Source organism: Panthera onca, chromosome B1 (genome assembly GCF_046562875.1).
Source record: "Panthera onca isolate mPanOnc1 chromosome B1, mPanOnc1 haplotype 2, whole genome shotgun sequence".
NCBI classification, from domain to species: domain Eukaryota; kingdom Metazoa; phylum Chordata; class Mammalia; order Carnivora; family Felidae; genus Panthera; species Panthera onca.
Genome location: NC_138342.1, coordinates 103,757,378 through 103,780,201, shown reverse-complemented (window position 1 = coordinate 103,780,201; position 22,824 = coordinate 103,757,378). Strand labels below are relative to the sequence as shown.

At 37.3% G+C, this 22,824-nt stretch overlaps 3 protein-coding genes across 7 annotated transcripts in view; 1 reads left to right on the top strand and 2 right to left on the bottom strand.

The window, feature by feature from the left end:
• The window catches only part of AFG2A (AAA ATPase AFG2A), a 368,869-nt gene extending 364,741 nt beyond the window's left edge, over positions 1–4,128 (bottom strand). For 3 of the 4 annotated variants that reach the window (XR_009616188.3, XM_060654237.3, XM_060654243.3), the window contains exon 1: positions 3,885–4,128. Coding sequence is in view for 3 of the 4 variants with exons in the window: in XM_060654237.3 (XP_060510220.1) it covers positions 3,885–4,044 (160 nt within the window). In the remaining variant the exon portion in view is untranslated. The remainder of the gene's footprint in view (positions 1–3,884) is intronic. The other variant, XM_060654238.3, reaches the window with a different exon arrangement.
• Positions 1–22,824, bottom strand: part of FGF2 (fibroblast growth factor 2) — a 309,364-nt gene that overhangs the window by 204,817 nt on the left and 81,723 nt on the right. The window lies entirely within an intron of this gene.
• NUDT6 (nudix hydrolase 6) overlaps positions 4,527–22,824 on the top strand; it is a 44,881-nt gene continuing 26,583 nt past the window's right edge. The window contains exons 1-3 of one of the 2 annotated variants that reach the window (XM_078445772.2): positions 4,527–4,833; positions 8,277–8,480; positions 13,271–13,326. In XM_078445772.2, the coding sequence (XP_078301898.1) occupies positions 4,596–4,833; positions 8,277–8,480; positions 13,271–13,326 (498 nt within the window). In that variant the 5' untranslated portion in view covers positions 4,527–4,595. Of the gene's footprint in view, positions 4,834–8,276; positions 8,481–13,270; positions 13,327–14,176; positions 14,241–22,824 lie in introns of those variants that run through there. The other variant, XM_060654248.3, reaches the window with a different exon arrangement.

Sequence of the window (22,824 nt, the reverse complement as noted above, 5' to 3'; positions counted from 1 at the left end):
TTCATCTTGTATTTCCAATGCCTAGGAGTGCCAAATATAGCAGTCACATCCATGAAATCAGTGAACGTACTAGATGGCTACACAGCATTTTACTTTTCAGCACAAAATCAATGAAACACGAAATTTCAGCCTGTCACAAACTTTGTTACAAAATTTATTATTAGACACATAGACCATAATCATAGTTCTCTAATATTGGTGTTCCTTAATAATCAAAAAAAGGATACTTTGGGTTTAAAAGGAACTAAGTCAATAAAAATAAAATCATGAGGTATATCTAATCTAATTATTTTTTGCCACTACAAAATAACTACACAACACACTTATTTTCTGTCATCAGCTGAGAAAAACAAAGCATCACACAGAGGTAAGATTAACAGTACTGAACACTTTATAAAATAAGCATATTTCACAATATGAGGCTGAAAAGAAATTCAACTTTCCTACGAGCATCAGGTCTCTTACATAGTTTACTCATCAATAACACCAAAGAATCCTTTTGATGACTTAATAATGTTCACTTTTCTATCACTTCTTTCTTTCTAAACCTCAATGAATTACCCTTCCCTCTTGAAAATTACCTCCCAGGTATATCCAGTCCTTGGCAAGACTATAGGTTTTCTTCTTCCTTCCATCCTATCCTGCACATTCACCATGCACCAGAATTTGACAAATCACAGGCTTCTCTAAACACTCCACTTCCTCCTTATCACCATGAAGATCATGTTCAAACTCATTCACTGGCCTTATTTCCTAATACATCTCCACACATTCTCTTACAGTCCTCATTCCTCCAATACCATACTTTAAAAATATACCTCAACATCCACTTTCCCTATTAACTATACGTTATTGAGCACTTTATGTGCCAAATTAACTAATGAGACAGTAAAGGTCATTTCAAACAACCATCCACTCTTCAGTTGTTCTTTCAGCAAACATTTGCTATGTGCCTACATGGCAGATAATATGTTAGGCACTAGGAATACAAAGTGAACAAAAGCAGACAGTCCTTGGCCTCTCAGAGCTTATGATCTAATAGGATGAGGGAGTTATTAAACAATCACTGAATAATTCTGTAGTTGTAAACTAAGATTAATACAATGAAAGAATGACCAAGAGGGCGAGGAGAGCCTATAAAGTGGAATCTAATTGGGAAGAACCAGAGAATGCTTCTCCAAGGAAATAATGTTGAAATTCAGATCTGAAGGAAGAAGAGGAATTAACTAAATGAAGAGGGAATAAAGAGAATTCCTGACAAACAGAAGAGCTTGTACAGAAAAGTACTGGACAGAAGGAAGAATTATATACCTGAGTACACGCAGAATGGCAGGAGACAAGAAGGGGCCATGTAAGGAAGGTCAAGACCTCCCAGGGAAGTAGGCTGATAGGAAGCTGCTGGGCTCCTGACAGCAACTGAAGATCACTTAGGGGTGAAAAGCAAGCTCATGACAAGATGTTCGTTTTTAAAGATCATTCTGGCTGCACAGTGGGGGGAAAAATGGGGAGTGGCTAGTGTAGTAGTCCAAGTGACAGATGATGGTGTTTCAGATCAAGGTAGAAACAGTGGTAATAAAGAAGAGGAACGTAGGTGATAAACAGAACTTGGTAGTGGACTGGATATGTGAGATCTGTGAAAGAGATGCCATGGATGACCCCTAGGATTCTGAATTTTACAATGGAAAATTGAACAGGTCCTGAGTTTGTTTTGTTGTGAAAATAGGAGTTCATGAGGTCAGTCTTTAAGTACCTTTGAAAAATCCAAGAGAAGAGGTATAGCGCAATGCTATACAAAGTGTGATCAGCAAACTATTTACCAGTTCATGAAAGGATAAATACAGAAAACAAGGGTTTACTTAGAAGCTTTTATTACAATTGGACAGACTAATCACATATCTGTTGAATCTAATAAAAATTTCTATTTTTAAATTTATTTTCCCAGTAATTTCTTTTTATTATATTTACAACAGCACTAAGCTTTACATATGATATTTTAAAAACTTCCTTACAAAGTTTTAGTATTGGTCTAGAAGACAACTGAACAAAGATTCAGAAATAGTATATTTTACAAATATAATTACAAAAATGATGAGGGTATAGATGGAAAACTATGGACATTGGATGAGCTTGCCCAAGAAAAATTTGTACAGAGAAAAAAAGGGTTTCAGGACTAAAAAATTGAAGAACTGAAACATCTGGCAGCCAAGTAGAAGATTAGCCTGCAAAGGAAAGTGAAAAACTACGTACCAACAAAAGGACAGAGAAAAACTAGGAACATTTAATGACACATAAGTCAAAAATTAAACTATTTTTAGAAAAAGGAAATGGTAGACAACACCAAAAGTTGCTGAGAGGTCAAGTAAGGGAAGTAATGAAAAGCTGTCCATTGTATTTACCAACATGGATATGATCAGTGACCATGGCAGGGACAGTTTCCATGGAATGATGGAATGGATACCAAAAGAGAAATAGGCTAATTAGGAGGTGAGAAATGAGATAGAGACTACTCCATTTAAGAAATTTGGCATGAGGGGCGCCTGGCTGGCTCAGTCAGTAAAGCATGCAATTCTTAATCTCCACGTTGTAAGATACAGTTCCATGTTGGGTGAAGGGATTATTTAAAAACCAAATCTTAAGGGGCACCTGGGTGGGTCAGTCAGTTAAGTATCTGACACTTGATTTCAGCTCAGGTCATAATCTCACAGTTGGTGGGTTCAAGCCCCACCTCGGGCTCTGTGTACGCAGTACAGACCTGCTTGGGATTCTCTCTGTCCCTCTCTCTCTGCCCGTTCCCCCCACACACACTCTCTCTAACTCAAAAATAAATAAATAAGCTTTTTTTTAAAGCAAATCTTAAAAAAAAAATGGCAATGAAAGATGGACAGAGAGGGTGGTGATAAGAAGAAAATGTAGAACTTTTGTTTTGATTTAAAATGTAAGAGAAATCAGCAGGTTTAAATTTCAATAAAAAAGGGTCCAGTTAAAAAAAGAGGTTGAATATGCAGGACAGAACAAGTTGTCCTCTGACCCCCTAAAGGAAACTGAAAACACCGTATTAACTCTAAGATTGTGATTAGGATCAACATTAGGCAGAAGTAAAAATCTTGCCACCAGGTTGGCTGGTGATCTGTTTTTTCGAAGCTGTAACACACAGCTTCAACCCAGAAGCTTTACCAACTAAATAACTTTTCAGGCAAATCCGTTCTCTTAACTCAAGGGGGCTGGTATCTGGGATAATAGCTTCAGAGTCAAATACCGCCTACCACTTAGTAAAACTGTGGAACCTGGAGCCAATCACGTTAACTATTCTTCCTTTGTAAAATAGGCATAATGATACTGTACCTATCTTCCAGGGTTTCTGTGAAGATTAAATGAGATATATGCGTGACATAAGTAACCTACTGATAACAATAGTATGTAATTGATGGCTGTTATTAAATACCAGAACCTGTCTAACAAGAAAAAAAAAACCTTAAAGGCTTTCATTCTCACAGACACAACGCTCTTAGGAAGATGCATCCACATCTTCACTGAACTGGGTGTCTAGTTTTCTGCTGTATGTATACCCTATACTCGCTAGCTTTAAGCAACTTCGCAGTTAAATATGTCGTTCATCTTAAACGAAGTAAAGTTTTTCAAGTATAACTTACAAATTGAAAACAATTCACAGAAGAGATGGCTTGACTTAGCCACGGATAAGCCGTTTCTGCCTGACTTCTTCAGTGTAGGCGTGGCTTCGGGCATCTTACAAAATTCTGTGCTACTCTCACACCTATGTCTCGACCAGTTTTCAGAAGCCTCTGCATCTTAACGGCGGCATCGCTAGGTCTACGCTTTCCCAGGTTGCGCCCCCGGCCTCAGGTCTCCCACCCAAAACTCTTTACCCTTTTCTAAAAAGTTGGTCACCACCAGAGTCCCAGCCGCCGCCGCGGTGCCTGGCCCAGGAGGAGCCGAGGGCCCCGAAGAAGAGGAAGCAGAAGAGGGTGAGGTTGAACCATTCTCTGCGCTTCGATTCAGCCGTTTTCTGTTCTTCTTGGAAGACATGATCAGAAGGTAGCCTGAAAGAAGCAACTGCAAAGGCGGCTCAACGTGCGCGTTCCTCTGGAAGAAAAACTTCCGGGGCAGAAGTCAACGAGGCTCCGCCCTTCACCGTAATCCCCAGAGTGGAGCGCAATTAGAGGGAGAACGGAGCGTTTTCAGAACTCGCCGTCTTTGAAGAAGCTGAAGAGGTTATGACTTTTACAAAGGAAGGTGGATTACGTAAACACAACCGTTATTTAGATTGTAAATTCCTGAGAGGATTTTTTTTTAAATCTCTGCCTGCCTTCCCTATTCCTGGACAAACGTCTGTTGACTTAAAAACAGGTGGAAAAGTTTCTCCTCAGCTTTCCTGGAACCAGGCAAATTCCTGAGAGGACCTGGTGGACAGGACTTCGTGATCTCTTCGGTAAAGCGCTACGAAAGTGGCAACGTTAACTCAACTCTGAGATAGATGGGTGGCACTCTTCTAAAATTTATGGTAATGACCTCCGCTCCTGACCTAGGCGGAAGGTTGATTTTAGGGGCCTAACGAGTGGTCGCATGAGGACTTGAAGATGCCGCCATTTCTGAGCGGGCGTTTCTGGCGCGCGGTGTTCACGCGGACCCGCGGCGAAAGGCTCTGGGCAGGGCACCGCCGGGCCTCGGGCGGTCCGGGTTGCAGGTGGGACGCTCTCCCCGGAGCTGACGTGCTGCGAGCCGAGCCGGACAGATTCGGGGGTATCTCGGTGCCTCTGGAGCGGTTTCGCGCACTGGACCGCCTGGACGCCGCCTCTTTCCAGAAGGTCTTGCAGGGCAAGTGTGCCTTGGCCGAGGGGTTCCCTGCCTTCCTGAGCGTTTCTAATGAAGTAACAGGATGTCCTGCGTCCACTAGTCATGCTCTCGGCGAATCAAGTACCGAGAGGGCAAATGTGACCTGTATCCGTTTCCCCTGTTTTGTTCTTGCTCCCTTTGCTGGGAGATTTCTGAGGCAGCTGGGTGAAATGGTGACTATTCTAGACTTTGAGATCGGCAGCACTAGTTTCTGGTAACCTTTCTAGCGTGTGACCTTCGGCAAGTTCTGTAAACTACCATTTCCCCTTCCATAAAACTGGTTAGCGACGCATAGGATTGCTGAGGGTGAAGTTGGATAATGCACGTAAAGTGCTTAGTACGGTATCTGTCACATACTTAACGCTCAGTAGGTGTTAATATTTCATTATTATTGACTATCATTTACTGATCCTTAGTTATGCGGAGCACTTTGTCCTAGACAAAACTATACAGGTGGTGGACAGTGAGTGGACCAGAGAGGTTCGAAGTGGTCAGTTTTGTACACAAATTGGATCAGGCTGACTCATCAAAAACTAGAGTTTGCTTCTAAAACAGAGCGACAAGTCTTTTATGATTAACCAATGAGCATGGTGGGCTGTTTCGGTCTTCAATAAGAAAACTCTTCACTCTTCTTGAACCTCAAGTCCAAAGATAAGATAGCAAGCTTGGGTGGAGGAGCCTTCATTACGAGAGAAGCCTGTGATTTGCCTGGAGTTTTTCAAACTGCCCATGACGGTCCTTATGTTCGAATTGAAGGCATAGCGTAGAAATTCAGCCATTGAAAGATCTTCTCTTTTTTTTTTTTTTTTTTTAATTTTTTTTTTCAACGTTTTTTATTTATTTTTGGGACAGAGAGAGACAGAGCATGAACGGGGGAGGGGCAGAGAGAGAGGGAGACACAGAATCGGAAACAGGCTCCAGGCTCCGAGCCATCAGCCCAGAGCCTGACGCGGGGCTCGAACTCACGGACCGCGAGATTGTGACCTGGCTGAAGTCGGATGCTTAACCGACTGCGCCACCCAGGCGCCCCGAAAGATCTTGTCTTAAAGGAAACTTCAGATAATCTTTATCCTATTGCACAACATGGGAAGTGAGCATCTGTATTAATATAATTGAGCTAGTTATTTCATTCTTTAATTATTCTCACTCCCAAACTACATACCTGTTCACCTCATTTCTCTATTCGTGAATAATTGCTGATTTCGACAATATCAGCAGTAGGAGAATCAAATCAGTGTTCATCCTCTAATATGTCTGCGTATGTGTGGGTAGAGACTGGTATTTATCGCACACACGTCACTGGCCAGGTGATTAAAGCACTACCTTAGCCAACAAAGCAAAACAGGAGGATTGGGGTTGGAGTCACACATCCAGGTTTCAAGTCCCAAGTTCTGCCAGGTGCTTACCCAGGCATTAGACAAATCACCACTGAAAAATTTGCCTCTTAGGTTGCTTATGCAAATAATGCCAGCCCTTTTTACTTTACTGGATAGATGTGATCTAAGATAAATTATATGAAACTAGTTTATAATCTGTGTAGTACCATGTACCTATAGTCTTTAATAAAACATTCTATTACATTTATGAATTGTATTGCTAGACACTGGTTTAAGAACTTCACAGATATTCATTTAATCCTCATAACGATTCTGTGAGGTAGATACTTTTACCTCTATTTTAAAGGTGATGGTACTGAGGCACAGAGAGATTAAGTAACTTCCCTAGGCTCTAGCTCTAGAATCTGTTCTTAATGCATTATGTTGTCTCTAAAAATTAGTGCAAATTTTGTTAACTATGTCAAACTTGAGCTTTTTCACTCAATTGGAATGATTGGGGAAGATTGGGAAATTTCTGGAATGAGAGAAACATCCTATAATCTTTATTGGAGTGGGTTACACAGGTGTATGCATATGTCAGAACTCATTAAATGTACACTTAAGATTTGTGCACTTCACTTTTTGTAATTGTAATTGTGTGTCAATTTTTAAAAGATTTAATCGGAAAAAGAGGGAGATGAGAAGGATCTGACTCCATAGCCCCAAATCAAGAAGTCTTTATGAAAGGCTCCTATGTATTTTCACCTTGTTAGGTACATTGACTTTTAAAGAGGTAGAGAACATGGTCCTTAACAGTCACTTACTGCACATCTGGAGAAGAGAAGAGGGAAAGGAATTTAACCATTAAATAATCAAGCCTTCCTACTACCACACATACACACACTTTGCAAGATTATTGTAAAGATTAAGTGAGATGACGGATAGAAAAAGTGATTTGAGAAGTTTTTCTAAAACTGCAGTATTCTTAAAAAATAAAAAAGGGTGGGGGGGGGGGGGTTTGCTGGGTGGCTCAGTAGGTTAAGCATCTGACCCTTGGTTTCAGCTGGTCATGATCTCACAGTTGGTGAAATCAATCCTGGGGTTGAGCTCTGTTCTGACAGCATAGAGCCTGCTTGGGATTCTCTCTCTCTCTCTCTCTCTCTCTCTCTCTCTCTCTCTCTCCCTCCCTCCCCACCCCTCCCCTGCTTATGCATGCTCTCTGTCTCTCAAACATTGAAAAAAAACAAAACTGCAGTATTCTTCACTCATAAGGTCAGTAATACTTGCCTTTCAGGGTTGTGAGAACTTAATGAGGTATTATATGTAGAGTGTCTAGAACTTAGTAAGGACTAAATATTAGCATCTTTTTCCCCTGGCTCAATCTTAAGTAATAAAGCAAGAGAATTTACAGAAGTCAAAAACAGAAAAATGTATGTTCATCTTGGTATTATTTATAATAAGAATTAGAAATAATCCAAATATCCAAGAGTAGGAGGTTGGTTAAGTAGCTTTTGGTACACCTATCTGAGGAAAATTATGTAGTCATTAAAAATTTATGTTCATTAAAAATTTTAATGACATAGCAAAATGTTTACATTTTATGTCATAAAGACATGCTGTAAATTATATGTGGTATGATGTCAATTCCAATGTTCATGGGAAAATGTCAACATTTAAATGTTTATCTCTGCATTCTATTAAGATAATGAAGTTTTAATTTCATTATACTTTATTTTCAAAATTTCCCAGAACTAGTATATAATATTTAAAAACAAAGTTAGGGTTTTAACCACCTTGAAATTTATAAGCCAAAAATATTATCACAGAACTCTTAAAGAAAGAATAAATAGAAGCCCATAATGGTCATTTATAAAGATTAAAACTAAGGATGTTAAAAGGAACAGCATCAAAACGGAACCAATTATGTGCCAAGCATTGTGTCAGTTGTTACATTTTGGGATCCCCTGCCCCATTCTCCCAGCTAATTACAAGGTGAGGTGGATGTTTTAAGATGGCTTTTTGGAAGAGGTGACACCTTGAGATGAGTTTTTATTTCTCCCACTTCTTTCACTGGAAAATACTTACAGATTTTTCTCATCTGCATTTTAGCTGCAATACAGCAATGGAGGTCAGAAGGTAGAATAGCAGTATGGCTGCACATTCCCATCCTCCAAAGCCAATTTATTGCCCCTGCTGCTTCCCTGGGTTTCTGCTTTCACCATGCAGAGTTGGATTCATCCACACTGACACTGTGGCTGGGAGAAGGACCCAGCAGATTACCAGGATATGCGACACATCAAGTAGGAGTTGCAGGTCAGTTTCAAACTAACATTTTAGAGGTTCACTCCATTAGAGGTTCACTCCATTTTTTTCTTACAGCTAAGCGATAGTTTATTCATGTCTAATGAATGATTTGATGAAGTGATTATCCTCCTTGGGACTATTGAGTAGTGCTTTAAATAAATGAACTTTGCCTTCTGAATTGGCAGAGGACAGCACAAGAGAACAAGTTTGGTGTTTAGTTTTCCAGAGGATACATTTGAACAGTCTTACACAGGTATTTGAACTTCACTACTGAAATAGTAACACTGAATTGGGATCAGGGAATAAATTCATTACAGTAAAGCATATTAGGGTAAAATAAAAGGTAACTTTTAGGTTAAATTTAAGGTAAAGCAAAGATGTTTGATGATTTGAACATTACTTCTTAAAGATATTTACATTAAGTTACAGTGCCAAACAGTTGTTTAAAATAGCATAATTTAAGTATATTATGGAATTTTCAAGTCACTGATTCACTTCAGAGACATAGTCTTGAGAGAAGATTCGCTTTCGATTAATTGCAGGTGCATCAGAATCAACTGGAGAGCTTGCTGAAAACACACTGCTGGGCCCCACACCAAGAGTTTTTTATATCATTGTTGTGGGGTGTTGCCAGAGAATTTGCATTTCTAAGAAATTATCTGCAGCTGCTATTGATATCAGTGCTGGTCCCTAAACCATCCTTTGGGAACCAGGGTTAAAAAAATTTCTAGATTTCTAGGGGCGCCTGGGTAGCTCAGTCGATTGGGTGTTCAACTTTGGCTCAGGTCATGATCTCACAGCTCATGCGTTCAAGCCCCACGTCATGCTCTGTACTGACAGCTCAGAGCCTGGAGCCCGCTTCCGATTCTGTGTCTCCCTCTTTCTCTGCCCCTCACCTGTTGATTCTCTCTCTCTTTCTCTCTCTCTCAAAAATAAACATTAATTTTTTTTTAATTCCTAGAATTCTAGAAAACTGAAATAGTAAAAGACGCCTCATGACTTAAATGAAAACAGTATTATATGTAAATTAGTAATTTGACCAATAATTGTATTTGCCTTCATATAATTTATAAGAGTTTTTTGAGGTTGTTTGCACCTTTGAAATTAAAAAGAAGTTGTTCAAGGATGTCTAATGTTTTCTCTGTCCATGATCTCGCTTCCCTGTAGCAAGTAGAGGCATTTAGAAATTTCCATTCAACTCTACTTCAAAAGACTACTTGATAATTTGATAGCACCTTCACACTACATTAGAAAGTCATACCGACAATTATCAATTCATTGGTAACAGATTTTTTTATTTTTTTAATATATGAAATTTACTGTCAAATTGGTTTCCATACAACACCCAGTGCTCATCCCAAAAGGTGCCCTCCTCAATACCCATCACCCACCCTCCCCTCCCTCCCACCCCCCATCAACCCTCAGTTTGTTCTCAGTTTTTAACAGTCTCTTATGGTAACAGATTTTTAAATTACACTTTTAAATCCAGTTATTACTGCAGAATTGGTAATATATGTATACAGAGTATCCTATGAAGCCCTTGTTTATAACTAAATACTATAGTTAAGATATACCATAGGAGTTCCAGAAGTGAGAGATCAAGAACTTGAGCAATCTTGAAGTGTAACTATGATCTACATGAAGTGGCTATTGGGGGTGGCGATGAAATCATGTAAGAAATTGTTCTGAAAAGCTACAATGTTTTTTAGGTGAAGGGAGAAGAGCTGACATTTATTGATATAAGCAACAGAAAGAAGGTGTGTCTGGTGAACATAACACCCCAAAATATGCCACTTCGATTATTTTGAGCTTGAGAAACACTAGATATAGCAAGGGTCTTCTGCCTGCCCCTTTTTACATAAAAGTAGGGCATAAATTTCTTGTACCAGGAAATTTCTTGTATCATGGAAGATGGGGAGTTGACACCAAGATGAGTCTGTACAAATAAACCTTACTAAAATAACCTTTGTATTCCCATTAGTTTCCCCCATATATGTCCTCGGCGTTTTCCCACAATTTACCTCCCTTAGCCCAAACCCTTTTTTCTGTGGTCTTGTCATGTCCCCATAATTTATTGCTGTTTGTTAAAATGGTATATATGCCTGTGGGTCTGACCACTTTTTTGGGATTTTCACTTCTTTTTATCAAGTCCTCCATCATCACCCCAGGCCAAGTAAACCTACATAAAATGTTTATATTTTTTTCCTCCATTAATCTATCTTCTGTGAGTTCAATTCTCAGCCCTAGACACAAAACCTAAGTGGGTAGGGGGAAAATCTTTCCTTCCCTACACTGGAATGGAGTGACCTATGGCTTTGTTACTGTTCTTAAATCACAGCAAGCTGTCTCAGCCTCAGAGCTTTCACACTTGCTGGCTCCTCTTCCTGCAGTGCTTTTTCCCAGGGTTTTGTTTATCTAGCTCTTTGGAGCTGAAGTTTCTGCTCCAGCAACTTCTCAAAAATCTTCTGACCTTCCTGTCTAAAATAGAGTCCTCCTGCATGCCATCATCCTTGGTCCCTTTATCCAGGTCTGTTTTTCTCTATAGCACTTACCACAATTTGAAATTCTATCATGTACTCCATTTCCCCCACAATAATATAAACTCCATGAAGGCAGATATTTTGTCTTTTCCACCACTGTATTGCCAGGTTCAAAACAGTGTCTGGCATAAAGTACATGACCAATAGATATTTCTTGAATGAATAATTGGATACCTCTTCAAGTGGAAACATGAGACCCCAGAGAACACAATTGTATGGGGAAGGGACATCGTTGCACAGTGAGAAGAATACCAACTCAGAATCCAGACAGTTTTAGCGCCGTGTGAACTTGGGCACTCAAAATAATACCACTCACACAATTATTATGAGTAATACCTGAGATAATGCATATAAAGCACTAATCATAATATGATAATCTCTATTTAATCCCTGATCTTTGTGTTGATTTAACTTTTAAGTTGTGACCAGCAGGGGACGCTCACATTGTGCTTTAGCAGTGTTAGGTTTGTCTTTGAAATACTTTGCTCATGTTTAAAATTCATTAGGGAAAAGTACACTTTGAGTAATCACAAATTATTAAAATTTAAGAGTAGGTTTCCTTGCCATTTCTTTGGTATTCTAACCCTTGTAAAGTCCAATTCAATTAAATTATAATTTATATTTTCTAATAGAAACCAACATTAACGTTAATTATATCTCACTGGTTTTCCTTCTTTTAAACATTAAATGTGGTGTTTTCATTTCAGAGAAATTTGTCATTATATTATACATAGCTATCCTCTTCTATATTTTATTGCAACATAAAATGTTTGCAATCACCTCATGTTGTATATAATTTGTTTTTTATTTACTTATTACCTCCTCATACACACACCAGAATGTGAGCCCATCAAGGATCGGGAATTTTGTTTTGTTTACCACTATATCTCTAGCACCTAGAAAAATGCCTGACACATAACAGGGCTCAATATATAGAGAACCCATATGTATTAGGTATAGGAACTCAATTGATATTGAAATAATGGAAGAGTATGTGGAAAGTATCTTTTACAATATTTCCTCACATTACGTAAATACAGATATTTATTTATGTGAACGTTTATTCATTTTTGAGAGACAGAGTGCAAGTGGGGAAGGGGCAGAGTAAGAGGGAGACACAGAATCCAAACTAGGCTCCAGGCTCTGAGCTGTCAGCACAGAGCCCAACACAGAGCTCAAACCCACAGTGAGATCATGACCTGAGCCAAAGTCAGATACTTAACCAACTAAACCACCCAGGTGCCCCCAAATATATTTAAATTATAACATTTAAAAGAAACTAATATAAACCATTACGGTGTCATTTGTATTTTTGACCCAGGATTGCCCAAAGAGAAATAAAAAACAAACCTTATTTTTGAGTCCCTGATGCCCAGTGTGCGTGGCAATGTGTATGATGAATGAATAAGTAAAAGAAAAGGACTAGAACTTAAAACATATATAAAATAAAGAAATATCCCAAAGCAATATATTGAGATGTTATAAAGTCATATACACATGTCATAAAGAAATATAAGTGGCTAGGGCACCTGGGTGGCTCAGTCAGTTAAGCATCCAACTTTGGCTCAGGTCACAATCTCGTGGTTCACGAGTTTGACCCCCAAGTCGGACTCTGTGCTGAACAGCTCAGAGCCTGGAGCCTGCCTTGGATTCTTTGTCTCTCCTTTCTGCCTCTCCCCTGCTTGCACTTCACCTCTCTCCCCCCCCCCCCCCCCCCCCGCTCTCTCTCAAAAATAAACATTAAAAAACTCAAAAAAGAAATACAAGTGGCTTCAGGTAGGTCTTGCACTGAATATTAAGATATTTAAGATTTAGATCATCAGGGGCACAATACACGTTCTATACATAGCAATTCAAAAAATAAAAATGAGAATGGAAAAGTCACTACATTCAATAAATATTTTTTAAGCAATTAAGATTAGACACTAAAATAAGTACTACAGAAGAATAAAATAATTCTGTAACTGTGTACCATCAGGAATAGATATTGAAAAGAGAAGAAGCTTATGCAGATAGTTATCCTACCACTCAGCATATGCTAGATCCATCATTGGTATTCCAAGTTGTTAAAAGAACCTGAATAACTGGGCAATCAGTTTATTGCTAGAGAGATTTTACAAGTGTTCATTGATGAGGTGGTAATTGAACTAGGCCTTCCAGGATGGGTATAATTTTGATGACCACAGGTAAGAGTATGGGAAGAGTCTAAGGTGAATGAAATTAATATTTCTCAATTATCTTTCATTTTTCCCCCAACAGGAGCTGTATTTGATGAAAATACTAGAAAAATATTAGTTGTACAAGATCGAAATAAAGTAAGTTGCTTCTGTTTTTCTTTTAAATATGATTTCTTTTTAATTCCAGTATAATTAATGTATAGTGTAATACTAGTTTCAAGTGTACAAAATAGTGAATCAGCAATTCTATACTTACCCAGTGCTCATCACCAAAAGTGTACTCTTAACCCCCTTCACCTATTTCACCCATCCCCCTACCTGTCTCCCTCTGGTAACCACCAGTTTGTTCTCTATGTTTAAAAGTCTGTTGTTCTGTTTGCCTCTTTTTCTCTTTGATCATTTGCTTTAAGTTCCTTCTGCTCTGTAAATTGCTTTCTAAGTGTTCAGCTGTCTCTAGAGAAAATGTAGAAATTTTGATATGCTCAAAGAATTACAGAAAGATATTTTGAAAGTTCTTTCTAGGAGAGCATGGATGGCTCAGTCAGTTGAATGTCTGACTTCAGCTCAGGTCATGATCTCACAGGTTGGGAATTCAAGCCCCACGCTGGGCCCTGTGCTGACAGCTCAGAGCCTGGATCCTGCTTCGGATTCTGTGTCTCCTTCTCTCTTTCTGCCCTTCCCCACTTGTGCTCTGTCTCTCTCAAAAATAAACAAACATTAAAAAAAATTTACTTTAAGTTCTTTCTAAGCAGTTATGGATCATTTGGATATTTATTTAATTCAAAAAATACTTAGGCAGGCCTTGAAAATGTCAGGATAACCTCAGTGTTGCTCACTGTCACATTATGGCTACAGAAAAATTAAAAATGACTATATTTAGTTGGGAAGACAACTGTGTTTCTCACAGACTGTCGAGATATTCTTCATTCATTCAGTATTCATTAAGCTTTCTCTGAGCCAGATGCTGAGGATAGGAAGATTATTTAAGACAGTATCTCTGATGTCCCGCAGCTTGCTACCTATTTGGGAAGGCCATGGTCATACAAAGGATGGTAACGATTACTTTGCTTTTAAAACAAAACCCTGAAGACTTCTCAGAGGAGATGAATATCAAACTGGGTGTTGAAGAATGAGTAGGAGCTTACCAGGCCAAAAAAAAAGTTAGGATAGGAAAACAGAGTAGAAAATTAGAATGGCGTGTAAAAAAGTACAGAGAGTTCAGAAAGGGGCTAACATGGTATCTTAGTTTGTTCAGGCTACTATAACAAAAATAACAGACTGGCTTAAACAACAAACATTTATTTCTCACATTTCTAGAGGCTGGACCAGGATTGAGTGTCTGATTAGTCCCTCTTCCCAGTTCATAGATGTTCATCTTTTCACTGTGTCCTCACATGGCAGAAGGGAGAAGGGTTCTTTCTGAAGTCTCTTATAAGAACACTACTGCCTTTCGTGGTTACTCCCATTCCAGTGTTGTGACATAATCACCTCCCATAGGCCTCACCTCTTAATATCATCACATTGCGTCCATGTTTAAATCAACACGTAAATTTGGGGGGACATAAACATTTAGGCCATTCCACATAGTGTGGAAGTAATGGTTTAAAAGTTCATCATGGAGGCACCTGGGTGGCTCAGTCAGTTAAACATTCAGCTTCGCCTCAGGTCATGATCTCATGGTTCAGGAGTTCGAGCCCCACATGAGTCTCTGTGCTGACAGCTCGGAACCTGGAGCCTGCTTTGGATCCTGTGTCTCCCTCTCTCTGCCCCTCCCCAATCACACTCTATCTCTTTCTTTCTCAAAAATAAATAAACATTTAAAAACAAAACAAAAAAAAAGTTCATTGTGGCCAGGAGTACAGGAAGTGGTAAATTATTTGACCAAGTGCCAGATTAAGAACAATATAAAGAGCCTTGTACAACAAAATAAGTCTAAGCAACTAGAAGCAACAAAGACTTTTAAGAGAAGTACCATAATTAGCGTGAGATGTTTTCATGATTAGGACTATAAGGCAAAGAGAATAATTATCTTGCTACTTTCTGAAACTTCAGTAAATATTGATGGACAGACCTTTTTCCCCATCATACATAATTTTAAATTTTAAACAAAGTATTGGTAATGATAGCTGAAAGCAGTATCATACATTTTGCAGAAATGCTGTCTCAAAACATTCTCATAGTTGTAACTTCCAAAGTTTTAGTTCAGGCAGGATCTCTGACTCAAACTAAGCTTTATCATTAACAGCCCAACGTCAGGTCAGGTTATGATCTCGTAGTTTATGGCTGCAAGCTCCGCGTCGGCCTCTGTGCTGAGAGCTCAGAGCCTGGAGCCTGTTTTGGATTCTGTGTCTTTTCTCTCTCTCCCTCTCTCTCTCTCAAAAATAAACATTAAAAAAAATACTTAAAAAAATAATTTTGAGTACCTAAAGTAGTATTGTGCCTACCCTTCAATAAGTTTTATATTTGAATTGGATCATGTGATGGGAATGACTAGAGACTAGGAAGCATGATTGAGTAATACAAGTGGAGCCTAGTATAAGAGGGTCTGAGAGCCTGGCAGAGGAGTTTAGATTTGACATGGAAATAGTAACTCTTGAAAGATTCTGATTGAGATGATGAAGTAATGAAGATGCTATATGGACAACATTAAATTAATAACAAAATGCAAATAAATTGATAATTGTGCTAAATGAGAGAAAGTTGGTATAAACAAAATGGACTTCGGAGTCAGGCTGACCTGCATTCCAATCCCTGTGCCATTTCTACATCGGCCAAGTCTCTGAGCCTCAGTTTCCTCATCTTTAAAATCTATACAATAATACCTTTCTCATAGAAAGGATCCATTAGCTGTCTTTTCCCAGTGGATTCGTACATAGTACTTAAAATACACAAAAGTGTAATGTAAGAAATGTACAGCAGTGTGAAACAATGCTGTGTAGAATTCCTTAAGTACAATTTTAATGCACTGTTCTCTCATTTATATCAATTTATATTTATACCCATACACAACAGAATGATGTGCACTGTATTTGTTTTCTTTCTTTTTTAAAATTTGTATAACAAAAAGCCAAGAAAGTTCTTTATTTTCTTGGCAAGAATAATGTGATTAATAAGTAAAGATGTCTATTTACAGAAATCTCTAATTACTGGAAGAGATGCAGAGTCCTATTTAATTGCTTAACCTCAGCCTTAGGTCTATAATACCTTAACATTTCCAATGCTCACCTAAATTGTACAAGGACATTTCTGTTTTTCTGGACATTTTACTGTGGGTAACTTATAAAAGCTTTACTATGACTTATAAATTTTTTTGTGAGTATTTTAATCACCTGGTGCTCATCATGACAAGTGCACTCCTTAATCCCCATCACCTATTTCACCATCCCCCCACCTGCCTCTCCTTTGATAACCATCAATTTGTTCTCTATAGTAAAGAATGTTTCTTGGTTTGTCATTTTCTCTTTTTTCCCTTCGTTGATTTGTTTTGTTTCTTAAATTCCGCAGAAAAGTGAAATCGTATGGTGTTTGTCTTTCTCTGTCTCACTTAACATTATAATCTGTAGCCCCATTTATGTTGTTGCAGATGGCAAGATTTCATTCTTTTTTATGGCTGAATAATATTCCAACATATGTATATGTGTGTGTATATACATATATATACGTGCACACACATATACCACATCTTCCTTTTCCATTCACCATTCAAAGGAGACTTCAGCTACTTCCATTTCTTGGCTGTTGTAAACAATGCTGGGTACATCTGTCCCTTTGAATTAGTGGTTTTGTATTCCTTGGATACCTAGTAGTGTAACTGGGGGATTGTAGCGTAGTTCTATTAACTTTTTGAGGAATCTCCGTAAGTTTTCCACAATGGATACACCAGTTTGCAAGAAAATTCCTTTTTCTCCACATCCCTTCCAACACCTGTTGTTTCTTCTGTTTTTTAAATTTAGCCATTCTGACAGGTGTGAGGTGATATCTCATCATAGTTTTGATTTGCGTGTCCCTGATGATAAGTGATGATGAACATCTTTCATGTGTCTATTAGCCATCTGCTATGTCTTCTTTTGAGAAATGTATATTCTGTCTTCTGCCGATTTTTAAATTGAATTATTTATTTTTTGGGTGTTGAGTTTTATAAGCTTTTTATGTATTTTGGATACTAATCCTTTATTGGTAGGTCATTTGCAAATACCTTCTTCCATTCCCTAAGTTGCCTTTTAGTGTTATTGATTGTTTCCTTCACTGTGCAAAACATTTTATTTTTATATAGTCCCAGTAGTTAATTTTTGCTTTTGTTTCCCTTGCCTCAGAGGATCTACCTAGGAAAAAAACTGCTATGGCTAGTGCCAGAGAAATTACTGCATATGTTCTTTTCTAGCATTTTTATGGTTTCACATTTAGATCTTTAATCCATTTTGAATTTATTTTTGTGTATGGTGTAAGAAAGTGGTCCGGTTTCATTCTTTTGCAGGTAGCTGTCCAGTTTTCCTAGTACCATTTTGTTGAGAAGACTGTCTTTTTCCCATTGGATATTCTTTCCTGCTTTGTTGAAGATTAATTGACCATATACTTATATGTTTATTTCTGGGTTTTCAATTATGTTCCATTAATATATGTGTCTATTTTTGTGCCAGTACATACTGTTTTGATCACTACTGCTTTGTAATATAACTTGAAGTCTGGAATTGTGATGCCTCCAGCTTTGCTTTTCTTTTTCAAGATCGTTTGGCTATTTGGGGTCTTTTGTGGTTCTGTACAAATTTTAGGATTGTTTGTTCTAGTTCTGTGAAAAATGGTGTTGGTATTTTGATAAGGATTACCTTAAATGTGTAGATTACTTTGGGTAGTATGAACATCTTAACAATATTCTTCTATAAGCATGGGATGTCTTTCTGTTTCTTTGTGTCCTGTTCAATTTCTTTCATCAGTGTTTTTTAATTTTCAGAATATAGGTCTTTCACCTCTTTGGTTAGGTTTATTCCTAAGTATCTTACTATTTTGGTTGCAATTGTAAATGGGATTGTTTTCTTAATTTCTATTTCTGCTGCTTTATTACTGGCTTATAGAAATGCAACAGATTTCTGTACATGATTTCATATCCTGTGACTTTACTGAATTCATTTATTAGTTCTAGTAAATTTTTGGTGGAGTCTTTAGGATTTTCTATATATAGTATCATTAACATCTACAAATATTGGAAGTTTTACTACTTCTTTACAGATTTGGATGCCTTTTATTTCTTTTTTGTTGTTTAACTGCTTTGGCTAGGACTTTCACTACTATGTTAAAGAAATGTGATGAGAGTCATCCTTGTCTTGGTCCTGACCTTAGGGGAAAGTCTCTCACTTTTTCCCTTTTAAGGATGATGTTAGCTGTGGGATTTTTATTTATGGCCTTTATCATGTTGAGGTATGTTTCCTCTAAACCTACTTTGTTGAGGGTTTTTAATTATAAGTGGATGTTAAGTCTACTGAAACAATAAAATTATTATAAGGTTCTTATCCTTTTTTTTTATTAATGTGATGTATCACGTTGATTGATTTGCAAATATTGAACCACCTTGCAATCCAGGAACAAATCCCACTTGATTTTGGTAAATGATTTTTTTCATGTATTCTTAGATTCAGTTTGCTAGTATTTTGTTGAGGATTTTTGCATCTGTGTTCATCAGCGTTATTGTCCCATGGTTCTCTTTTTTAGTGGAGTCTTTATCTGGTTTTGGTATTAGGGTAATGTTAGCCTCATAGAATGACTTTGGAAGTTTTACTTCATTTTCTGTATTTTAGAATAGTTTAAGAAGAATGAGAATTAACTCTTCAAATTTTGGTAGAATTTGCCTATGAAGCCGTCTGGTCCTGGACTGTTGTTTTTTGGGAGTTTTTTGATTACTGATTCAATTTCTTTGCTCATAATTGTTCTCAAATTTTCTATTTCTTCCTGTTTCAGTTTTTTGGTAGTTTATATATTTATGGAATTTATCCATTTCTTCCAGATTGCCCAGTTTGTTGGCATATAGTTTTTCATAATATTCTCTTATGATTGCATTTCTGTGGTGTTGGTTATTTCTCCTTTATCATTTGTGACTTTATTTGGGCCCTTTCTCTTCTTGATAAGTCTAGCTAGAGATTATCCATTTGTTAATTTTTTTTTTTTTTCCCCAAAGAACCAGCTCCTGGTTTCATTGATCTGTTTGTAGCAGGATTCTCACACAGAGAATCGTGACACCGAGGCTTTTCTTTCCAGGAAGCAACTTTATTCCTACCGACAACACTCAGTTGAGTATGTACCCGAAGAACTAAGCCCCGAACACCACGTGGCGTAGTTTTTATATATTTTTTTTTACTTCCTTGTCTCCCATATATGGTAACACACAAACATGTAGTCTGATTAAGTGGTCTCATATTACAAGGTCATGAGGGATGCTGTCAAGTACACGAATAGCAAGATTGCCTTGAGATTTTGTTTGTTTCTTTTTCCTTAGGAAGGGGACCCTACCACATGTTCTACTGGTTTTTTTTTAGTTTTAATATCATTTATTTCTGCTCTAATCTTTATTATTTCCTTCCTTCTGATTTTAGATTTTGTTTCTTATTCTTTTTCTAGAGCCTTTATGTATAAAGTTAGATTGTGTATTTGAGACTTTTCTTACTTCTTGAGGTAGACCTGTATTGCTATAAACTTCCCTCTTAGAACGCTTTTCCTGCATCCCAAAAGTTTTGAGCCATTGTGTTATCATTTTAATTTGTTTCCATGTACTTTTTTGTTTCTTCTTTTATTTCCTGGTTGAGCCATTCATTGTTTGGTAGCATGTTATTTAACCTCCAGGTATATATGGTCTTACCAGATTTTTCTTGTGGTTGACTTTTAGCTTCATGGTCACAAAAGACACATGGTATGACTTTAATCTTTTTAAATTTGTTGAGGCTTGTTTTGTGGCCTAATATATGATCTGTTCTGGAGAATGTTCCATGTGTACTTGAAAAGAATGTGTATTCTGTTTTATGATGGAATGCTCTGAATATATTTGTTAAATCCATCTGGACTAGGGCATCATTCAAAGCCATTGTTTCCTTTTGATTTTCTGTTTAGGTGATCTGTGTATTAATGTAACTGGAGTGTTAAAGTCCCCTACTATTAATTGTATTATCATTGATTAGTTCCTTTGTATCTGTTTTTAACTGTTTTATGTATTTGGGTGTTTCTCTGTTGGGTGCACAGATATTTATAATTGTTGTATCTTCTTGTTGGATTGTCCCCTTCATTATTATTCAGTGTCCTTTTTCTCTTATTACAGTGTCTGTTTTGAAATCTAATTGTCTGATATAAGTATTGCTTTCTATTGACCTTCCCAAACTTAGGAATCTTTAAGCCTTTAAAAATAATCTTTGTCTTAACATGCAATAAGAAAAGAAATAAGAAGTAGGGTAATTTCTCCTCCCCTCATCCATCTCTTCTCCTTATGCATTGCTTGCACAAATCTGGTCCACTACTAAATGTTAGGTTTGGTGATAGTAAATTTGTCAGTTAAGAAAAAGAATGAGTTTTAAATCATTTGGTATTTTGAGTTGAAGGTAGAACTGGAATAATATTATCTCTAGCAGATACAGAGACATTGGTAGAGAGGAAATGATGAATTCTTTACAGAGATATGAGGTGAACTTAAAAGAGACATTTAAGTGGGAGTTCCCAGACATTTCTTCTCATTCCTCCTGATGAATTATTGAGCACCAGAAAGAGGTGTATGAGTTGAAGCATATTAATTAATGAATTTCTTTTTACAGTTTCCACCATCATGACCTATAGTACTTAAGAGCTCCAGGCAGTAGCCTTCATCCACAGGAGGGGATACAAGGAAAATATTGATATTCTCAGTCTAGAATTTCACTGCCTAGCCCTACTAGTCTAAGAGTTTTAGTGGGGGACTTTCCCATAGCTTCCATACAGGTGCAGTTCTAGTTATTCTATAGAATTGTGCTTTGTGGAATCATGCTATATAGCACAGTGCCACTCTAGGAAAAATAGGTACATAACAAACATCATATGAAAGAGAGAACTGAGTACCATATTCTAAAAACAGATAAAAAGTACACTGAATTTTAGGTATCATCAGTTACAAATAGTTGACAGGAATAAAGTAGTTGAAGAATAGGAAGAATAACACACCCCAATTGTCTTTCATAGGCCAAAGAAGTTGGAGGAGCTGAGACATGATAATAGTTGAATCATAGTAATCTATGTTTTTCACATGTCTAGATCTGAGTCAGTTCACCATTCTTTGAAATCAACTATTTGGAAATGAGGACTCCTGATATCACATTAGGAATGGAAGATACACCCAGAGAGCTTTTTGTCTGGTGCAGTTCATGAGTGCTTATATGTGTGTGTCTTTTTAGAAGGAAAGTTTGAACTTAGTTGTTTTAGAACATGTTAAACTTCAGTTCAATTAAACTTCAGTGCCCCCAAATGCTACACTTAGTAACTAAAGTTAATGTTTTATAGAACTTGAGGAACATGAGTTTTCTTATTGTGTGTGCCTAAGTTATCTCTTGGAAGGAAATTAAATTATTAAGTATGTAAACATACTCCAGTTTGGTACACAAATGTATCATTTAGAGAAGAATCATTAGAGAAGTTCTATACATGCAGACATAAACTTCAGATTCTTTACTGTTCTAATTTTTTACTTTGTGTGTGTATATATGTGTGTGTGACATTTGAAAGCCAAATTATTATCAGCGTCTGCCAACTTGACCAGCCAAGGGATATGCAGTTGCTAGATAGCCATTCTAAGCTTGATTTCCTGATAAATTCTCACCTTCTCTCTTCAACAATTTTGATCTCTTGTTCTTATTTAACAGCCAGAGTAATATGATTGCTCCGCTCTAAGCAGTTTTTCAGGGTTGATCTATCAAATAAGAACCTATGTAGTTATTCATTAAAACATGGAAATTCAAGCCTAGGTCTAATAATGGTAAAAATTGGGTTGCAGTCTGAAAACAGAAGGAGCTTCCCTGGCAGCTGTGGCTGAACTGTCTTACCCCAAAACCATACAGTGTGATTTTTTTGTGTGTGGGGGTTATTTTTTTCCTTATAAAACCTCCCAAGACAAATGATTTAACAGGCCCAGTTTGTAGAAATCAGATTTCTAGAGTGGTATGTATCATAGCAATTTAAAAGGAAAAAATTGAGTTGAGCTATACTTTTAAAATAGAATAATTGTCAAAACTATATACAGGTATATATATATATATATATATATATATCTCTTTTTATTGCACTTTGCTTTACTGCACTCCCAGATACTGTTTTTTATGAATTGAAGGTTTGTGGCAACCCTGCATCAAACATCTGTCAGTGTCATTTTTCCAACAGCATTTGCTTTTTATGTCTCTCACATTTTGGCAGTTCTCACAATATTTCAGACTTTTTCATTATTATTATATTTGTTTTGATGATCCTTGATCAGTAATCTTTGGTGGTGTTATTGTAATTGTTTTGGAGTGCCGCAAACTGTGCCCATGTTAGATGACAAACTTAGTCAATAAATGTTGTTTATGTTCTCACTGCTCCACCTGTCATCCTTTCCCCTGTCTCACTCTCCACCTCTCCCTCCCTTTGGGCTTCCCTATTCCC